The 19,256-nt window shown below is 37.1% G+C and overlaps 1 protein-coding gene across 6 annotated transcripts; it reads left to right on the top strand.

Annotated features, from left to right (window-relative positions):
• The first annotated feature begins 3,975 nt into the window (after positions 1–3,975).
• On the top strand, positions 3,976–18,736 carry arfip2b (ADP-ribosylation factor interacting protein 2b). 6 transcript variants are annotated; one of them, XM_007555350.2, is made up of 10 exons: positions 3,976–4,277; positions 6,459–6,569; positions 10,064–10,096; positions 11,594–11,702; positions 12,055–12,111; positions 13,724–13,839; positions 13,996–14,217; positions 14,327–14,484; positions 15,091–15,265; positions 15,403–18,736. In XM_007555350.2, exons 2-10 carry the CDS (start codon positions 6,471–6,473, stop codon positions 15,556–15,558), a joined length of 1,125 nt encoding a protein of 374 aa, XP_007555412.1. In that variant the 5' UTR covers positions 3,976–4,277; positions 6,459–6,470; the 3' UTR covers positions 15,559–18,736. The 6 variants fall into 6 exon arrangements, with proteins under 6 accessions (XP_007555412.1, XP_007555404.1, XP_016528775.1 ...); XM_007555342.2 differs by having other exon boundaries at positions 3,977–4,277; positions 10,064–10,120; XM_016673289.1 differs by lacking the exon at positions 10,064–10,096 and having other exon boundaries at positions 3,977–4,277.
• Positions 18,737–19,256: the final 520 nt, after the last annotated feature.

The following is a 19,256-nucleotide window of genomic DNA, read 5'->3' as shown; positions in this document are numbered from 1 at the left end:
CCCATGGTTCTCATGGGGGTCAGGAGGTCAGAGTCAGAGGAACTAAAAATCAGTTATTTTCTTTTTTTCTTAGATGAATGGCAGATTTACTTCGTTCTTTGTTTCTATTGTCGTTTTTATATTGATATTGCAAGGGTTGATACACAAGGGTTTCTTTCATGATTTCTTTGGGGGGGACAATTCTAGACTTTTCCAAGTTTGGGGGTCCGGATCTCCCCCCGTCCCTCGACATTTACGCCCATGATGTCTATGTTTACGCCAATGACTTTTTCAATGACAGAAGACTGGAGCTCAAGTAGGCTGAACGCGCTCTCGAAGCGCAACCGGTGTCAGTTCTCGCGAGGCTAGTGATTTAATTCCGCTTGGAGAGGCACAGAAATTATTTTAAATTAATATATCATAATGCGGGAACTTTACTTAACAATACTAATACGGGAGCGCGGCGGGAAAAATACGTTAGTTTCCCGGCCAAAACTTGGTCGGGAAACTAACGACAAACTTGACAAGGTATATGCCCTATGACGTCACTAACAGGATGTAACTGGATGATGACACATCAAAGGCTTTGATATCTTTTGAGTTACTGTCTCCGTCAATGACTCTTCACAAACAAAAGTTCTAAGAGTTCTCTCTCTCAAAAGCGTAGAATTGTGTTGTGCAGACTTTTAAAGAACAAATGAATATAAAAAGGATATTTTTTAATTATCCCAATGTTCCTGACCCTACGGAGAAGGTACTTGAAAGACAACAGCTGCAGCTGTTTGCAACAAATGTAACGCTTAGGCTGCTGATTGAAAGCGGGATTTTAAAAGCTTTAGATCAGCTCGGCGAAGAGGAAATCGCTCTCATCACCAAAATCAGAGACAGAGTGACAGAAGGTATCACAATCCCAAAGAATTTTTCTACAACATTAAAAAATCAGAAACGTATGTGCAGGAAGGTTCTTGATGAGCTGAAAAATACACACAATAGCTCAGAACTAGATCATTTGTTGACAACAAAGGATGAAAATCTCATTGCTAAGATGATCGAGCTGTTGCGAGAAGCAATGAAAAAGGTCTTTAAAGATTATGAGAACAGCTTTCTCAGAAAGCTGTGTATGGCAGAAGTTGCAGGATATGCTATTGCATTAACTACCGTAGTTATTGTAGGATTGATAATAATAATGCTGTAACACTAGTTAGTTTGAGTTCAAACAATTTGAGGAAACTGATTTAAACAGTTAAAGTTCATTTTAAGTCAAATATTTTCATTGTTTATAATTTAAAATGTCTTTCACCACGTGCAACTCCAGAGTGGAAGTATGTCCAGCCCCTCTCAAGGTGACTGTTTTCCAAACCAGTCACCTTGAGCCATGTGTCAAGGTGAGATGCATGGCTCACCTCGATCCAGCCTCACCTCTATCCAGCCTTCCGTCGATCCTGCCTCCCCTCGATCCAGCCTCATGTGGGAGGCTGGATGCCTGACCCACATACAGAAACACACCAGGGAAACTTGGAAATCAGATAAAGCTGATTTATTTTACAAATGTCAAAAATGACAGCAAGTGGGATTCTTGATTACTGGTCAGCAAACCAGGCTGGTGGGACACTAGGGAGAGATGAAAGCAGAGGTGAGATATGTACCACCTCTGCAGTCAGTGAGAATTTGATGACTGACTGAGTAGCTTACTGGATAGGTGGAGAAGAATCCATCTATCCAGTAAGCTGGGGTTAGGTTGGTTCTGGGGAGGGAGCCGAGAGCTGACAGATGGTTTTGACTTGCATTGGAGGGCGGACAGAGTCACGGGCAGTGGATGAAGAGGAGCATCTGTTGCCAGCAATGGATGAAGAAAACCAGAAGATCCGTCAGAGATGGTTTGCTTGAGGAAGTTGGGTTCTTGAGCAACACTTGGGTTTCGTTGGCTATCGATTACCCACAAGCATTTTGCTGTTTTGTACTAAAAGTCAGATTGTAATTTCATTTTATAGTTTCAATGTTAAAAGAAGCAGGCTGCACAGTGGCGCAGTAGGTAGTACTGTTGCCTTGCAGCAAGACCCCAGCTGGGGTCTTTCTGCATGGAGTTTGCATGTTCACAGTAAAAGAAATTCCGTAAAAAAACAGAAAATGTACTGGCAGAAAATTACTAGGACATTTTCCTGTTTTTTTACGGAAAACAGGAAATTTCTGAGGGAAATTCTGTAAAAAAAAAAAAAAAGAAAATATCCTGCCAAAAAGTTACCAGGACATTTTCTGTTTTTTTTTTCTTCCAGAATTTCCATCAAAATATTTTCCATAATTTAACAGTTTATGTCAAATTTACCAATATTTTGTTAACCCAAAACTGAAATTATCTGTCTTTTTACTATGTCTTGATATATTCACAAACTTTTTTAAAAACCTTGGACATTTCCAAATACTTTTGTCTTCCATTGAAGTCTGTATTCTATAACATATATTAATTATAGGGTAAAATATATTGAAGTTAATGTATTTAATATGGTAGAGCTGTTGCCTTGCAGCAAGAAGGTTCTGGGTTCGATTCCCGGCCCTGGTCTTTCTGCGTGGAGTTTGCATGTTCTCCCTGTGCATGCGTGGGTTTTCTCCGGGTACTCTGGTTTCCTCCCACAGTCCAAAAACATGACTATCAGGTTAATTGGCCTCTCCAAATTGCCCCTAGGTGTGAGTGTGTGTATGCATGGTTGTGTGTCTCTGTGTTGCCCTGCAACAGACTGGCGACCTGTCCAGGGTGACCCCGCCTCTTGCCCGGAACGATAGCTGGAGATGGGCACCAGCAACCCTCCCGACCCCACTGAGGGACAAGGGTGTAAAGAAAATGGATGGATGGATGGATGGTATTTAATATACTCTTAACATAAATTTGAAACAAAACTAATTTATAAGTCCACAGGAAATGTAGTCACAAAACAATGAGTTTGAAAACAGCTCATGCAAAGTGATATAAAAATGAAACCATTCTACAAACAATTTGCAGACCTTATTTTGCAATTTAAGACCATAAATTGACATGTCATCCAGTCTTTATAAATAGCCTTTGTTATTATATATTAAGAGCTAAACATTTTCTTGAGCTCTCTGTTTATCTTCTGTAGATCACAACTAATTTATTGCATTTAACTATACAAATTTTCAACTTATAAATTAAATGTAAAGCAGCATTGACTCTAGTTTTTGAAGTCAAATAAACAATTTTGTTAATTACTATAAGATGTAACATACAAAAATTGCTTTGGATCATGAAAATCATAGTTGTAAACAGGAACAACGTACTTCAAAATACATGCCGAAAGTCAACCACTATTTTTTATGAAATAAATATTCAGTTAAAAATCAAACACATAAACACAGCCTAATGCCAACGACAGTGGAAGACACTGGATTCATGAGTGTGTGCTTTCATTACCTCTAGTCACTGTGAACATAAAACAAAACAGTCCATTTTATGTTTATGTTCTGCAAAAAAAAAAAAAAAAAAGGTTAATCCAACTCTTGGGTCCAGTTACCAAGAGCTTGAAATGAACCAACCAGAGTACAATATGAATATGAATAATTTTATGTCAAACAAATAAGTTATATACACAGATCCAGCAGCCTCTGATTTGGTGACAGACGCCACGGCATATTGTAGAGAAAATCACATGCCAAAGATAGGTTGGACCAAAAACAAAAACCTCTCACGCTGTTTAAAATTTCACGCATTTTTAATGGCTAGAATTTGCTTGGAATTCTGTCCACTAGGAGGAGAGGAGCTGACGAGACAGAGATCAGAGTAAGTTTTGTGCTTCAAAAAAAAAACTTCTAATGGCTTTTAGTTTGACTAAACCTTTTAAGAAACTCTCATATTCTCTTATATGTAAGAAATTGTTTTTTCTTCGTGACATTCATTACTTTTTAGTTATCAATTATTTGTGAAAACCACGGCTTATGTTGAATTTTGGGACATTGTGTCGGAGTACTTCATCCTGTCGTAAATAGACATTCTTTGTCTTGAAGCACGTCGTCAGTTCCGTAAAGCGTTTCCCTTGGCTTCACACACCAGGGTTATTTACGTAGTCCTACTGTACACGGATCGTAGAGTTAACCATTACCTTGAAATGTGTTTCCGGTATTCTTAAGCAGGAGTTTTTCTCTGTCTTTTCCCATAAGGACAGACAGTTTGCAGGACATTCAGCTCTGAATCTCGCAGGGAACGGGATGCATTGCAGCTAGCTTGCTATTAGCTTTCGCGTTAGCTTTGCGAAGAGCGCTGTATCAACGAAGGGACCAGGCACACCATCGTAAGTCAAACTGTCTGAAAATGACATGCCAGTATTTTAGCCGTTTTTAATATATGCAGCTTTATAATTCTCATGCACACAAGCTCACATGTTGAACAGATATTTCTTGGGATTTAGGTTGTTTTCTCTGACCACTTTAGCCAGCTTCTCAGTAACAGCTGCATACGTGATGTTCAACTGAAAACGTGGCTTTTAAAGAAAAAACTTAAATGTCACTCACAGATTCCTATCAATCAATCAATCAATCAATCAATCAAGCTGTTGTTGTCTCGTTGTTCTTATTGTTATGTGCGTATTGAAATAGGATTGACACTTTTCTATGCGAATGAGGGTGAGAACCTTTGCACCTGTTCTGCTGCATCTGCCAGGACTCAGTAATGCTTGCCATGCTTCAGTTCCCATCCTAGTTCCCACTTTCTACCGGACTTATGTTTTAAGGGATTTTGAGTGCAACAGTTCAGCTCACATGTAAATGTATTTATTATTATTATTATTTTTTGAATAATGTAAAGAGTTGTAGATCTGGTTTTAACCCACGTCTACGACAGTTTTTTTTATTTTTTTTTTATGTTTTTCTCTCCTAATATCTGATTATCTTGAGTCCCAGCTTATCTAATTCACGGATTCATTCAGGCATTCATTTAACTCATTTATAAAAGCATCTATGCAAACCAATAGGCCATAGATTCAAATCGGTAGTTATCTCTCAACGTTCCTAGTGTGCATATTGTTTTAATAGATATAGTTCTGTAGTTGATATGTAAAGTCAACAGACCTTGTCCATATCTAAGTGAGTCCTTGCTGTGGAAAAGCCTGTTAAGTGAAGTCAGAGGCAGTGTAAACAAGCAGGTTACAATTCCTTCAGTAGTGTTTTATCTGTACTTCCAGGCTGCTCCGGTGGAGCCGTTTTTAGTGAGTGGTCAAACTTGTGGAAACCTGTTAAACATGCGGCAATTCATTGGAAGCTGAATACACAACACACACACACATACACACACACAAATAATGCTTTTTCTGATATTTGATGACAAACATGAAAATAATCTGGCATCCTGATGTTTGAAAACCCCACACACTGTTAATATTGTTCGGACTGTCGTCTTTGCATTATGAACTAGTTTTCCACTGCTCCTTTGATGACTCGATCTTCTTAAATGCTTTGTCAAAATATAATTGGAAGCAATTTTTGTGTACCAAACTGCACAGACGCTCTACCGATTGTAATTGTTGTAATCTAATAGTCTATTTCAAACCATGTAAGTTTTATTTAACAGAAAGTTAAAATAAGTACTTAACAAATCAAGAATTTTCCAAATAAATCTATATTTCTAAAGCTGCACTTGGCATGATGCGTGCAAAGAAATAAAGCCATATGTTAATATATAACATGGAATGATACAGAAAAGTAAAGCATGAAAAAAGGAGGCACAGAAAATAGTTTCCTTTAACAGTTGATTCTTCTTCCCTCAGCAAAAGCTCCCACATTGATATGTGTTGTTTTTGTGACATGAAAATAGTGTCATTCTTTCATCATTAAAAAATCAGACTGACCTGTAACCAGTCAGCACTGATGAAGCAGAAGATCTGCAAAATTCTGGGTTAGTAGTAGGACACAAGTTATTTAGAAATATCCTGTAACAGTTTCTATTGGCATTTGCTTGGATTTCTCATACGGCTTCTCTTCAGTCTTGATGTTTTCTAGATCAACTAAAGAAAAACTAAAAATAGATACACTGCTACTGGGTGTCCAGCAGTATCTTTTGCTGAGTATTTGGTCATGCTTTCATGTGTAATATATAAATCCAAATGAGTTTGATCTCTTAAGATAACTTGAGAATGTTGACATAAACCTTTCCCTTTTTTGTCAAAGCTGTTTTTTCTGGGGGCAGTAAGTGCTGGTAACCCAAGCATGATTGAGTTTTAGAGTAAGAGTGGCCACTTCACTTGAGCAGATCATTGCCTCTTTGTCTGTGTGTATATAGAGGAGGTGGGGGGCTGTAATAGGTGTGTTGTTTTTATTCTGAGCAGCAGCCTTGCTCTTTGAAATCCACCTCCGCTGTTAGTGGTAATTATATTCCCATCTGCTTCATTGATTTGGCTGTTTTAACTAAGTTCTGCGGTCTATCCTCTTCCAGGCTGCGGTTAAGCCTTTTAATTCCCTTTCCTCTTTTTGTCTTGCAGGCAGAGTGCATTATGACGGACAGTGTTATGAGTAAAGCAGCCACAATGGAGATTCCTATTAACAGTAATGGCGACACGGGGGCATTAGCAGAAGACGACAGCCTTGAACAGGTGGGTGACACTTGGCTGACAATGTTCATGTGACATTTTGAAATGGCACTGCAGAGCCAACAAAACCCAATTTGTAACCTCTTACTCAAAATACAGCAAACACAACACAGTTTGTATGTGCAGGACTTGCTTAATATTTTATGTACTGCCTGGTTATTTTTTGGATGTTGTTTTATATGGTATAAATTAATTGCTCTCATGGACTGTCCTGATAAGGGAATGTTGTTTTTAGTTTTTCCAACACAAGTTATAAAGGGGAGTGGTCTAGATTTTGACATTCCCAGATGTGAAGACTTCGTTGCTGCGGTTCTTGCGTAAAGCTCATGTGTAGAGCAACTAAAACGCATCCAAACTTCAGCTGAGGAAGTCAACAAACACTGAGCACACAAAAACACAACTTCAGTTGTCGTTCTAAGCATTCTGTCAACATTTGAAAAGTCACTTTAACTTATTTTGATTTAAGTTTAGCTCTCATTACATGCTATCATTGTTTATTGAACTTATTTTTTTTCATTATTTGTAGTTGTAAAGGTTTTTTTTTTTTTTTCCTGTCAGTGATTCAGGATTATGGATTTGGGTTGTGTTCCCAGCTGTCACATGATTAGCTGAGTGGGATTGTTCTGTTCATGCCATTCACCCCACAATCTGTGAAAACATGTACCAAAACGTCTCCTCTTAGAAGCTGCAAGTTACTTTGCAGTCATCTAGTTATGTTTTCTTCCCCCCACTTTTTTATTTGTTTACTCGTTTCAGTTTTATTATCATTTTAGATACTGAACATATATTGTTGACTTGTATTTCTGACTTTTGTTTTTCTGTCCACATAGCTTTGTGTTGTACTGGACAGCTTGCTTGTCCACAGGAGAGGGAGATCAGGTATTGGAAATCAGGCGCTGTAGTCCAGCTGTCTCCTTGGAAACCCTTTGCTCTTTCACACAACTCTTGTAAGCTTGTGTATAGGATTACACTTTTGTCTCTGGTGTGTTTAAGGAGCCAATTCTGTTACAGAAGGCTTCTCTTCTGTTCTGATATCAAACCTTTATCTTATTATTGAATATGTTTTCAGAAGACCAGAAGGGGCTTCATTTATTTTGACAGCTTTCTTTAAAGATGTACACTGTATGTTTCTCAGAAAACACCCCACAATCCTTTTACTTTTGCTATTGAATGATTTTCTTACATTCTGATATTTTTACCTACTGCACAGCTTACCACATTAATACAGCTGGAACAAAAACCTTTGTAGGAAAAGACGTCACTTTTGAGGTCTCGGACTGGAAAAGGGTTGTTGATTTTCCGACATCCTTAGGAACGCCTTGTTGGGCAAACAGAACAAAGATCCTGGAGGAAGCTTTTACAGTTATTTATTATTTGCTCACCAAATTGTATGCCTGCGCTCAAGTTGTAAAAGGGTTCCTGCTTCCAATAGTAAGTCAAATATTCAACAGGTTTGGGTTGCCAGCTCATTCTCATGTGTTTATTTAAGAGAGGTGTTCAACTGTTCTGTCTGTTGAGCAGCTGTCATAGCAACCATGCAATTTGAAACTAGCAGGGTTTTGTCCTTGGGTGACAGCTCTCTAGAATCAGATTGGTAACTGACGTGTGTGAAGCTGAAGCAGCCTGTGTCGGTCATGCACAGAAACATTAAGATTGGCAGAATAGAGAGCGGCAATTGGTTTCAGATGGTGCATGTGTCAGAACAGGGGTGGTGACTGTCAGCTTGATGGAGAAAGGGCTGACTGCCAAGGAGCTCCCTGGCTAACATGAAAAGCAGCCTTTTATTGGTCAGTTCTGTTGCTTGGACAGTGATGAACAATACGTTAGCTAATAGATGAGTCACTGAAGAGTTTCTCCTCTTTATGCTTTGTCATTTTTATTTATTTCGAGCAAACACCGCACTGCAAATGTGCAATGAGAAAGCCATGTCTGTCAGTTTTCACCCACGTTGAGCAGATGCCGCAACATTGGTTAGTGCTGTAAAATAAAATACAAAGTTCTTGTTTTGCTTCTTAAAATGGTTACATTCTGCATTAGAGAAATCAAATGTTTTCAAAAGTATTTGTCAGGTACTGAAGCTGTGTTATTTCTATTATCTGTTCAAATAACAGCACATTTTTGATTACTGATTTTATAAAGCACCGACCTGCTGAAATAGATTTTAGCTTATTATGGTTACCAGTGGTAAAATAAATATTTTTTTGGAGAAATGGAAAACATGAATTGATAAAACATACATTAGTATAAGAGAAGAGTGATTTCTCCAAAACTTCCTGGACTTGTAGTGTTATCTCTATCTCTCTGTTGCACTGAAAAAAACTGAAAAACTCTAAATAAAACCCAACTGAAAATAATGACACTCATCATTTACTCCTTTACAAGACTGATAATTTCTCACCATCTTGTTCTTTTTTTGTTTTGAAGTGGACCATATCCTGAGATATTTGACATTCTTCAAAAAAAGATTATTTCAAAAATAATCACATTTGAAGGGGACTGTTAATCTTTTTATGGCATAGTTCACCCGTTGAAGGTTAGTTGAAAGTTTCTGTCACTAAAGAAATATCTCTTGTTAGGGTAGAGTCTCTGGATGAAAAAGCTGTTTAATAAAAAAAAAAAAAGCCTGGTTCATAGGATTTTCCTAACGTTTTAAAACATAGACATTTTTATGACAGAGGTCATAGCCATCAACACGATTAGTGTGGTTGGGATTAGGGCTTCAAAATGTATTGTTATTGCATTACCACGGTGTGCAAGATTAATATAGCAAAGAGATGTATCCAGTTGATCATTTTATCTCAAGTGTCAAATGTATTCATAAATAATATAGTATATTGGATAAAGACTCACTTATTCCACACCTGTGATAGATAATAGTTCCTAATCACACAGAGAGTACTGGAGACATTATGACAGACAGAGAGGCATAAGGTTGATGTAAATCCAACTTAACTGACATAATCATGTGCAGCTGTATATTTTCATATTGTTGTGCATCCCTAGTTAGGACTAGCTATGAATTCTCACACAATGCTGCGGTGCTGTGGATGAAGCCCGTGTCTCAGGGGGATGTGAGGAGAAAATCAGTTACCGTCCACAGTCGTGCCTGTTATGTTAATCACTCTAAATGTTTTTTTTATTTTGTTTTGTTTGAATGTTTGTCATTTGTTGTGTATCTATAAGTTTTATTCCCACATTTGTGTTTGTTTTTCATTTAATTTGCCGTGATGAAATAATTGTGAAATCGGTCTGATTGCAAATCAACTCATGCTTTAAAATCAGCGAGCCAAACAATGAGTGAGTGACGGTGCCCTTCCTCGCTAGTCTGCATCTTGCGTCATCACTCCTGTCTGTGGCCGTTACAGTAACCTTTTGTTGTACATGTCGTCTCATCCTTTGAGTTATGAGTTTTTAATTTTGTCTCTCCTTCTGTTATTTTTTTAAAACTTGTTGTTGTGTTTGTCGACCCCACCCCCCACCCTTCCATCTCTGTGCAGGCTGCAAAGCTGCAGTGGAGCTTAGATGAGAAGGTAGGGAGCTCCAGAGGCACCAGGGTGAGCAGGCCATTCGTGCATTTGGGTTTGTGGTGTCGGTGTTGTTCTGTTCAGTGGGTTGTTTTCTCTCTCTCTCTCCCTGTCGTATCAGGCTTTAATGGGAAACGTATGTGCTGTGTTTCATACTAACAGTTGCTAGGAGTCTGTTAAATGTTTCGGGGTGTCCGTCCGACTGACTCGCATTAACAAACAGCTTCTAGTTAACTCAAAGTTATTTAATCTGGATTGTTTAGAATGTGCTCATTTGACCTACTTTCTGTGTGCTTTTTGGTGATGCCTGTGGGCAATTATTTTTTATTTATTTATTTTTTTTTTTTAAATCTCTTGCAGGTTAGCATTGACAAGCAGAATATATAGTATTATTCTTCTAAACATTGTGTTCTACCAAACCTATGTTTTTATATTTGTTTCAATTCACTTCCATTCTGATGTCATTCCTTTTATTGTTTGAAATGTGTTTTTAAGGTAAGGAGGAACTTTATGGGGTTAGAGCTCTGTCTTCACAAATTGAAAATTATGTTAAATGTACTTGGTATGTTTCACTTCAAACAGGGTAAAATGTCCCCCCCACCCTCTTTTATTTTCACTTCATGTCATTAGTCTTAATCATACCTTTTTGTATTTGTCTACTAAAAGGAAATGGCTTCCGCAATCCGGAGCTATTTTCTGCATTTTTCCTTATAAAAACAAACTGTAGGAAAAGGCTTTCATTTGTCTTATCGGAGTCTCATAATGTTTCATCAGCGTCTCCCCGCTGTGGTGCTGAACACGACACTCTGCCCTGCATGTTTTAGATGTTTACCTTGTTTAAGACACCCGATGCAGAGGATTGCAGTTCAACAAAAGCCTGTTAATCAGCCATCATCAGAGGTGTGCTGAAGCAGTGAGACTTCTAAAACATTCAAGGTGGTGCGCCTTGTGGACAAGGGTTGAAAAATACTGATATACATTGTAAAAAAATAAATAAAAAAAATCTTTCATCACATGTAGCTATATTAGCAAATTAGTAAATCAGCTTGTTGCTTTTCAGAAACAGTGTCAGTCTTAAAATAAAATCATTTTAAGGTTGTTATAATCCACATCTACTGAAATATTTATAGTAGTAGTTATCATTGTGTTGAAGTAAAATAAGAGGATTTATTTGAGTAAATTCATGTCAGTCTGGTGTTTTGCCTGAAAGTGAATCTGTCCATAACAAATGTTTCTTTCACCTTGTACTTTAATAAATAATACCAACTGGTAAAGTGAAATATGTTAAAATGAACACACATTTGACCAGCACTATTGTGTTTTAAGCCTTTTTTTCCCTTTGGCTTCTTACCATAATATTATTTGTCCCAGTCGAGGATAGACTTTTACTGTTTTATGTCCAGCAATGTAATATTAACACTGAAGTTATAATGCCTATATGTCCATACCCAACCCCAGTGCTCAACATGTTTGTTGTTATTCTATTCCTGTTGTGGTTATCAGGATCTACAGCAGGTGATGGTATCAGGTCCCAATCTCAACGAGACGAGCATTGTTTCTGGAGGTTATGGAGGAGCAGCTGAGGGGATCATTCCCACCGGCTCCATTAAAGGTACTGCTTCAGTCCTTCCTGAGTTGGGCTTCCTTATGTGTCCAAGCCAGTATTCCTTGTGAAATATGTTATTTTTGTATTTTCCAATAGCTTATGTTTAAAATTGAGATATGAGATTAAATCACAATAGTAAGGAATTGGTAAAATAAAATAAAAAAAACTAACTAATGGGCTTAGTTTTAAGAACATTATCCTTAAGCTCATTGTTAAAAATATTGATCACGATCACCACTTGACTCCTGGTGTTCACCAATGAGGAATTTGCTATTTGACTACAATTTTTTACAAACATGCCACTATTTTTTTTATTTTGGTGTGATATCATTTATTGTTATTTATTTCTTTTTCTCAGGCCCTGCTGTGTGCTACAATCCTGAGTTTAACAAAAGGATCCCTGTTACAGGATTTGGTGGCCTAGATTTAATTATTACTTGTAATCAAGAGCTTCTTTCCAAAATGTAACCTAAAAAATATGACATTTAGGAGTTTGTAGAGGTTATGAACAAATTTCCAATGCTTTCTTTGAAATGGATCAAATTTAAGGTGTATTTCATTTTATGTTATTTCTGTATATATTTCCGATCTTTCTCTCATGAAAAATTACTCATTTTGGAAATATGCTCTCTTTACGGTGTGGGTGATCTGTTTTAAACTGTTGGGGGATGTTCCTGTTCTGCACTTCTGCCTTACTGGAGATGGAGGTTAATAAAGGCATTCTTACCTGCTTTCTTTTTTCTGAGTTTCTAAAGGTGAATGGTACAGGATACTTTAACAGAAAAATAAAACGATAAACACACAAGTTCGGATTTTCACCTGACTTGGCTTTTGTCCATTTCAAAGAAAACGGGACGCATGAGGGGAGATGCAAACAATCATGTCAATATGTAGATAATTTAACCAACTGTTTGTTCTTAACCTGTGTTTCACGACTTGCCACGTCCTTCGAGTTAAGGCTATGAAATGAAACCAAAGTGTTTCCGTTAGGTGACCTTCACGGCTTTTTGACTCTTCATGAAAGCTTTGTTCAGCTTTTATGAAGAGTTCGCAGCTAAAGCAACGCAACCTACGCTATCATATAAAATGTAAAAATATTGACAAAAGTAATATTGTATTTATTTTTTGTCATATTCAGTTATTGCTAATTATCCAGGTCTTCATCCTGTTTTGTATAGCCTTAACTCAGTCTTCCACATATTTGCTCACGTCTGCATTGTTCACCGACAGTTATGCAATAGATGTTGTCTTTTTATCTTTGTTCTTCTGGCTTCTGCTTGTCCTTCACTTTCTTTTCAAATTTGCCTCCTACATGTACACTTGCTGTCTTCTACATGTGGTGCCATCATTTTTTTTTCTCCTTTCTGGCTTTTATTTTATGTTGCCTTCTTTTTGCCTCGCAGTGTTCGTACCTCCAGACATTTTTCACATTGTCACATAATGACCAAAAACATAAGTGTATTTTATCAGATTTTAGAAACATTTTATGAGGGAGTTTAATGTTTTTGTTTCAAACTTTTCCGTAAAGTCTGAATAGTGTGGCTTGCATTTGTATTTAGCAACTACCAACAACCAAGTTCTTATTTTTTTTAGTACCACTTTGGTGAAGCCTCTCTATCAGCTTTACTTATTTAGAGACTGAGTTTAATACCATTTTTGGCAGCTTTACTCTCCTTGGAGAAAAGCCAAACAGCATAATCCTGCCACCACCGTGCATCACCATGGGGATTGTGTGTACAGTTACATGTGCAGTTTTAATTATTTAGATAGTTGCCACTATAAATGTCTTGTGGAATTTATCTGTTCGTCTGCTTAAAGATCATCATCATATTACTGTTTTCTTTGCTCCTAATTCATTCAGTCATTTAGGGGCTGGTTGTGGGTATCTTTAATCGTTTTCAAATGCTTCTTGCATCGAGGAGTCGGAGATGTCTGCTTAGGCATATCTTACCTGAGATCGAGCTCATCTTCTTGAAAGTTTAGCTTATGTCTGTTGTTTACTATCCGTGTCTACTTGTATGTTTCAGGTCCCAACATGCAACACAGCACCAGCAGCAGCTCGATGACGGCAGAAGAGGCAACGCGTGGTGTGGCTGTGGAAAAATATGAAGCAGTGAAGAAATGGGGTTTAAACACCTATAAGGTATCTGAAAGGCTGTTTTCATAAATGAGAGGGACGGCGATGTTGTGCTAATGACAAAATATCAGGCTTTCCAAACCAAGACTGCCTCATTTGTCTTTACAAACAGTCACTGAACGAACTGAATTATGTTATTCATGTCTTTCTGTTTTGTTTCAGTGTACGAAGCAAATGATCTCAGAGCGTTTTGGTCGCGGCTCTCGGACTGTGGATCTGGAGCTGGAGGCTCAGATAGAGGTTCTGAGGGACACCAAAAGGAAATATGAAAATGTGCTGCGGTTGGCCAAAGCGCTGACCAATCATTTTTACAACATGGTGCAGACACAGCACGCGTTGGGCGACACGTTTGCTGATCTCAGTCAGAAATCTCCAGAGCTACGAGTGAGTCCTCCAAAAATGAGCATTCTACATGTTGAACTGTTCTTGAATGTTTTAATGTAAAATTGGATTCGTTTAGAAAACAATGAGGAACTCGCTTCATTCTTTACAGGATGAGTTTGGCTACAATGCAGAGACCCAGAAACTACTGTGTAAGAATGGGGAGACTTTACTTGGTGCCATTAACTTCTTTGTATCCAGCATTAACACATTAGTCAATAAGACAATGGAGGACACTCTGTGGACAATCAGGATGTATGAAAATGCGAGGTAAGCAGATTTAAAAAGGCACATTCAAAAACAATACATCTTCATCTCTGGATGAAGATGTATTTAAAATGTTTTTTCAGTTAATGGATCTGTAGAAAAATGCTTCTATCAATTTGATAAACTTAAAAAACAACTTTTTACAGATCTTTGTTGAAAAACCAAAATAAAAGCTAGTTTGAGACAGTTGCCAATAAATGTGCTGCTTCTGACAAGCTATTAAAACATTATTCTTTTTTCCCCCCTTTTTTCGTTCTCATTAAAAATGGCACTCTCAATTACTTAAAATTAACTTTTCATTACTGAAAGATACAAATATGGTTTCATTATGTACATATTGTTAATATTTTTTAGTGTATATATACATTATCTATGAATTTGCTTGCAAACTTGCAGTATTAAGAAAGCCTGTCAGTGATGAACTGAATAACATGCAGTTGCTGCCACCCAGTGGGAGGAGAGTAATAAAGCAGTTTACATATGAAGTATTGTTGTACTGGAAGTAAATGTTTGCTGTACAAGAATGTTTAGCTTTTCTCTGAATATTTGAATATCCTTTTCTGAATCTAAATATCTGTACATTCTCTGTTTCATTTTGTGTGTGCTCAGACTGGAGTTTGATGCCTACCGGTCAGACCTTGAGGAGCTAAGTTTGGGTCCCAGAGATGCAGTGACCATGGCTCGTATAGATGCTGCACAAGAGCAGTACCAAGTTCATAAGGAAAAGTATGAACGCCTTCGCTCAGATGTTATCATTAAGCTCAAATTTCTGGAGGAAAATAAGGTTAGTCTGTGTTGTAGGTCTAAATCGTTGTTGTTTTCTAAATGCTAAAAAGTTGGCACGCTGTGTTTGTTTTTTTTTTGTGATCTGAGCAAACCAAACCTAAACCTGCATATGATTTTCCTTTTCCCCTGCATCAGGTGAAGGTAATGCATAAGCAGCTCCTTCTCTTCCATAATGCCATCTCAGCGTACTTTGCTGGCAATCAGCAGCAGCTGGAGCAAACGCTGAAGCAGTTTAACATAAAGTTGAGGCCCCCAGGGGCCGACAAGCCTTCCTGGTTAGAAGAGCAGTGAGAGGCCCTGCAGGAATCCTTGCAGCCTTCGTCTCAACCACCTACACCTGTTACCTTTTAAATCACCCAGCTTGCAGAGGACCACTACAGAAGGAAACAAACTGAGATAAACTGGTGGATGAAGATGCTGAGATCTTTTTTTTTTATGGATAGATGACTTATTCATGAACTTAATGCAGCAGAAAACTAAGTGGCCAGTTTAAAAAAACGAGGTTTTTCTGTGCCTCTCTTTCCAACTTCCTTTATCCACTTCAGCTTCTCCTTGTGATCTGTTCTTTTTTATTATTATTTTAACTGTTCACCTTTTCTGTCCCTCTTCTCCGTTCAATGTAAACACCTTCCTTATCTCTGCACCTATTTTGTGGTGTGTGCTTGTTAGTCATGTTTATGGGCGTTATTGTACTCCTCTAAGTGCTCCCGATTCTTGGAGTTTATCGTAAAACTCCGCAGTCTTAGTAACAGAGACTTTTGTAAAGAAGAAAATGGCAAAAGTACTAAAATACTACTGTAATTTAACACTACTTTTTAACCTTCATCACTCCCCGACTGTGCCTCCTTATTTATGAGCAACCAGTAAACCTTGATACATTGGTATATTGTCCAAAAGTTAATTTATTTCAGTAATTTCATTCAAAAAGTGAGTCATTACACACAGTGATATATCGCAATGACCTGTTTATTTTGATGATTATTTCTTGGAGCTAATGAATAGTTTAGCTTAGACAAATAAAAATCATTTTTAACAGAAATATTATGGCCTAAACAATAAGTGGGAAGATTATTTCCAACAGGCAAACAGTTACATCCTCCAAAGGGAGAATAAGGTACCAAAGGCCTTTGCTGAAGAGCCTGGTTGGTCGGAGTGCTGTATCGAAACACACTGATGGAAAGTTGAGTGGATGGAAAAAGTGACTTGTAAAAGATGCACAAGCAACTGCAGACATAGCTGCTATTTTTCCACCATTACTTCAACTCTGTTGTCATCTCCGCTGTTTACCAGGAGGCAAACAGTGGAGATGCTGATTTCATTTTCCAGCAAGTCTTGATACCTGCCAAGCTTTTGCCCACACTGCCAAAAGCTTTAGTCGCCATGGTAACACTGTGCTTCATTAACCGTCAAACTGGCCTTACTTTAACCCCATAGAGAGTCTATGGAGAATAGCCTAGAGGGAGATGACATTTCTGTATGAAAAATGCTTTTATTTGGGTTTATATAACAAGAGTTTAATGGAGTATCTTTGTGGGTTTAGGGCAAAATCATCAAATAAATATTTAAGTTATATCATATATCACTTAAGTTGTGCTATGAATCTACAATATACGTTTGACTTTGAATTGAATTGTTAAAATAGCTTTTCAATGATGTTCCAGCTTATTGAGAGGAACCAGTTATGTGATAAATAAAATATATTCAAGAAAAAAAGTTAAAACTGTTTATAAATACACATCATGTCCATTTCTAGTGCACTACAAACAAATATCTAGAGATTTAAAATCAATGTAAATTTAAAATTAAGAATTACTTCAACTTTCAAAAGTGTTTGTGGAGTATTACTATAAATTAGCATGTTCTCCATCAAATACTTTACTCATTAAGAAGGAAAATTGTTCAACTTTCAGATATGCAACAATCATTTAAGGAGCACTGCCACAGCCTTCCTTGGGTTCTAAATAGATTGAGATGTTAGATGGAGGCTGACCTTGTTTGCCTTGTTTACATGGGTATTGTCTCCTTTATTCTTTCTTTTTTCTACCTGATTGGTTTTCACACTGGAATATGCCCGTGTCTTTTTACAATCTGATTGAAGAAAGTTGACTGGAGTCACTTCACTAGTTAACTCTTACTGAATAGTATCACATAGAAAGTTATTACATTTTTTTTCTATTCTATCGATACTTTGAATTGTCCGTGTCATATTTGTGTGAAACTAACAACTATGGGTCTTTTGACAAAAACGGTCGCATCTTCTGATTCTGCTGAATTAAGAATTGATCAAGATTGCTATCTAATGTTACTAATTAGATCATTTTAGTATCACATTCTGGCATTTAGCAGTCAGAAAATATGAAAAGTGAAGATTTCAGAAGAAAACAATCACTGATGGAAGCATTAGCATACGAGTTGAAGTTTTACATATCACTATTTATTGTATTCACAAAGGGTGCCTTGGTAAAAACGGCAACTTTTAATAAAAAAAAAACCAAAGTTTTTTTCATATGACACTTAAGATGGCAATACAGTAAGATGAAATGACCAAATCCCTGACTGAACCACCCAAAAACATAAATTTCATTTGTATAAAATTATCAGAGTCAAAAATAATACGGGCTAGAATGCTGATTCTGTGCTCACAAGAGCCTCTCTATGATATCACGTCACAGTAAGTGTGTCATTCCTCCAGCTACTTGTTCTATATTTGCATGGCAGATAACAATCCTGAAGTGTAGATATGCGCGCTTTCACTAATGGTCAGCTCTTGTCATCCATGTTTGTCATCTAGCATGGACTGGCATTAGTATAATTTGTTACGTTCAAGTTGGCAGAAGCATAATCAAAAGTGAATTTACTAGTCATGTGGCACTCTTGGTGAGAATGATGGAGGAGTCGAGGGTTTATTTAAAAGGCGAGGACATTTTTATATCAGTTTACTGTCAAGCTCCTGGTTCGCTTGACCACCATGAAGCAATACATAAAATGTGATCCCTTTTTCCAAACTGCTTTGTTTGGGGTTCCTTATTGGACAGTAAAAGGAATGGCAATACAGGTTTTTTGTTCCATAGTTGTGGAAATGGCTGAATTTCAAAATAACTCTTGAACATTCTTGCAAAGATTGAAGTGTTGCCACATGAAAGCCAAGATTTCTAAAAATACATAAAAATATATATATATATTTTATTTGTGTATACGCAAATGTTTTGTAGACTGAGCTGATGTACTGTACTGAAATTCAGGTATTTATGATGATAAATGAAGTTGTCATGGATACTCTGCCTTCATTCCTCAATTGCACCTCAAAAGTCCAACTCCAACCCAAAGGAGCAAAATTGAAAGTTCACACTTTCAAACTGTCTGTATTTTATTTGGCTTTTGTCATTGTTGTATTTATGTTGTAATGCGTTGTGCTATATGGAGACAAGGAACCATCTGGAATTGGTCAAATAAAATATTGAGGAAGTAATTTTGAACTTGGTCTCATTGGTGTTTTGAGGTTTGACTTGTCACAGAAATCAAAGCCACCCTAGGACTGCAATGCAGAAAAAAAAAAGTTATTAAAAGATAAACTACCAAGTTTTGTGTAAGACCCTTATGTGTCATCATGTAGAGTTCTGAGTTAGAAATGTACGTATACTAATCATTGGCATGGAGTTTTGTGCTTTTCAACTGTTTTCCCTTCGTAGCATCATCATTTCTAATGAATGACATTAAAAATAATGTCATTTTTAGTGAATTCCTAAAAAGACTTAATGCTACATCAAGCTGTTTCACAATATTTGGTAACACTTTATTTGAAGGGGGTTGAATAAGACTGACATGACACTGTCATAAACATGACATAACACCTGTCATGAACATGAATAAACCTTCATGAATATTTATGACTGTTGTCATAAAGCGTCATTCGGTAAATTATGACACTTTTAATACAAAGTTGACATTATTCAAAATGTCTTTATGACAATTTGACGTTAACCAAGAAA

This window comes from Poecilia formosa, unplaced genomic scaffold (genome assembly GCF_000485575.1).
Source record: "Poecilia formosa unplaced genomic scaffold, Poecilia_formosa-5.1.2 Scaffold3, whole genome shotgun sequence".
NCBI classification, from domain to species: domain Eukaryota; kingdom Metazoa; phylum Chordata; class Actinopteri; order Cyprinodontiformes; family Poeciliidae; genus Poecilia; species Poecilia formosa.
Note: the sequence above shows the minus strand (reverse complement) of the source record. Positions and strands in the feature narration are given on the sequence as shown.

Coding starts and splice junctions, on each gene's coding strand:
- arfip2b (XM_007555342.2), top strand. CDS start 6,471: ATGACGGACAGTGTTATGAGTAAAGCAGCCACAATGGAGATTCCTATT. Junction 14,218..14,326: donor AGAAATCTCCAGAGCTACGA/GTGAGTCCTCCA, acceptor CATTCTTTACAG/GATGAGTTTGGCTACAATGC. Junction 14,485..15,090: donor AGGATGTATGAAAATGCGAG/GTAAGCAGATTT, acceptor GTGTGTGCTCAG/ACTGGAGTTTGATGCCTACC.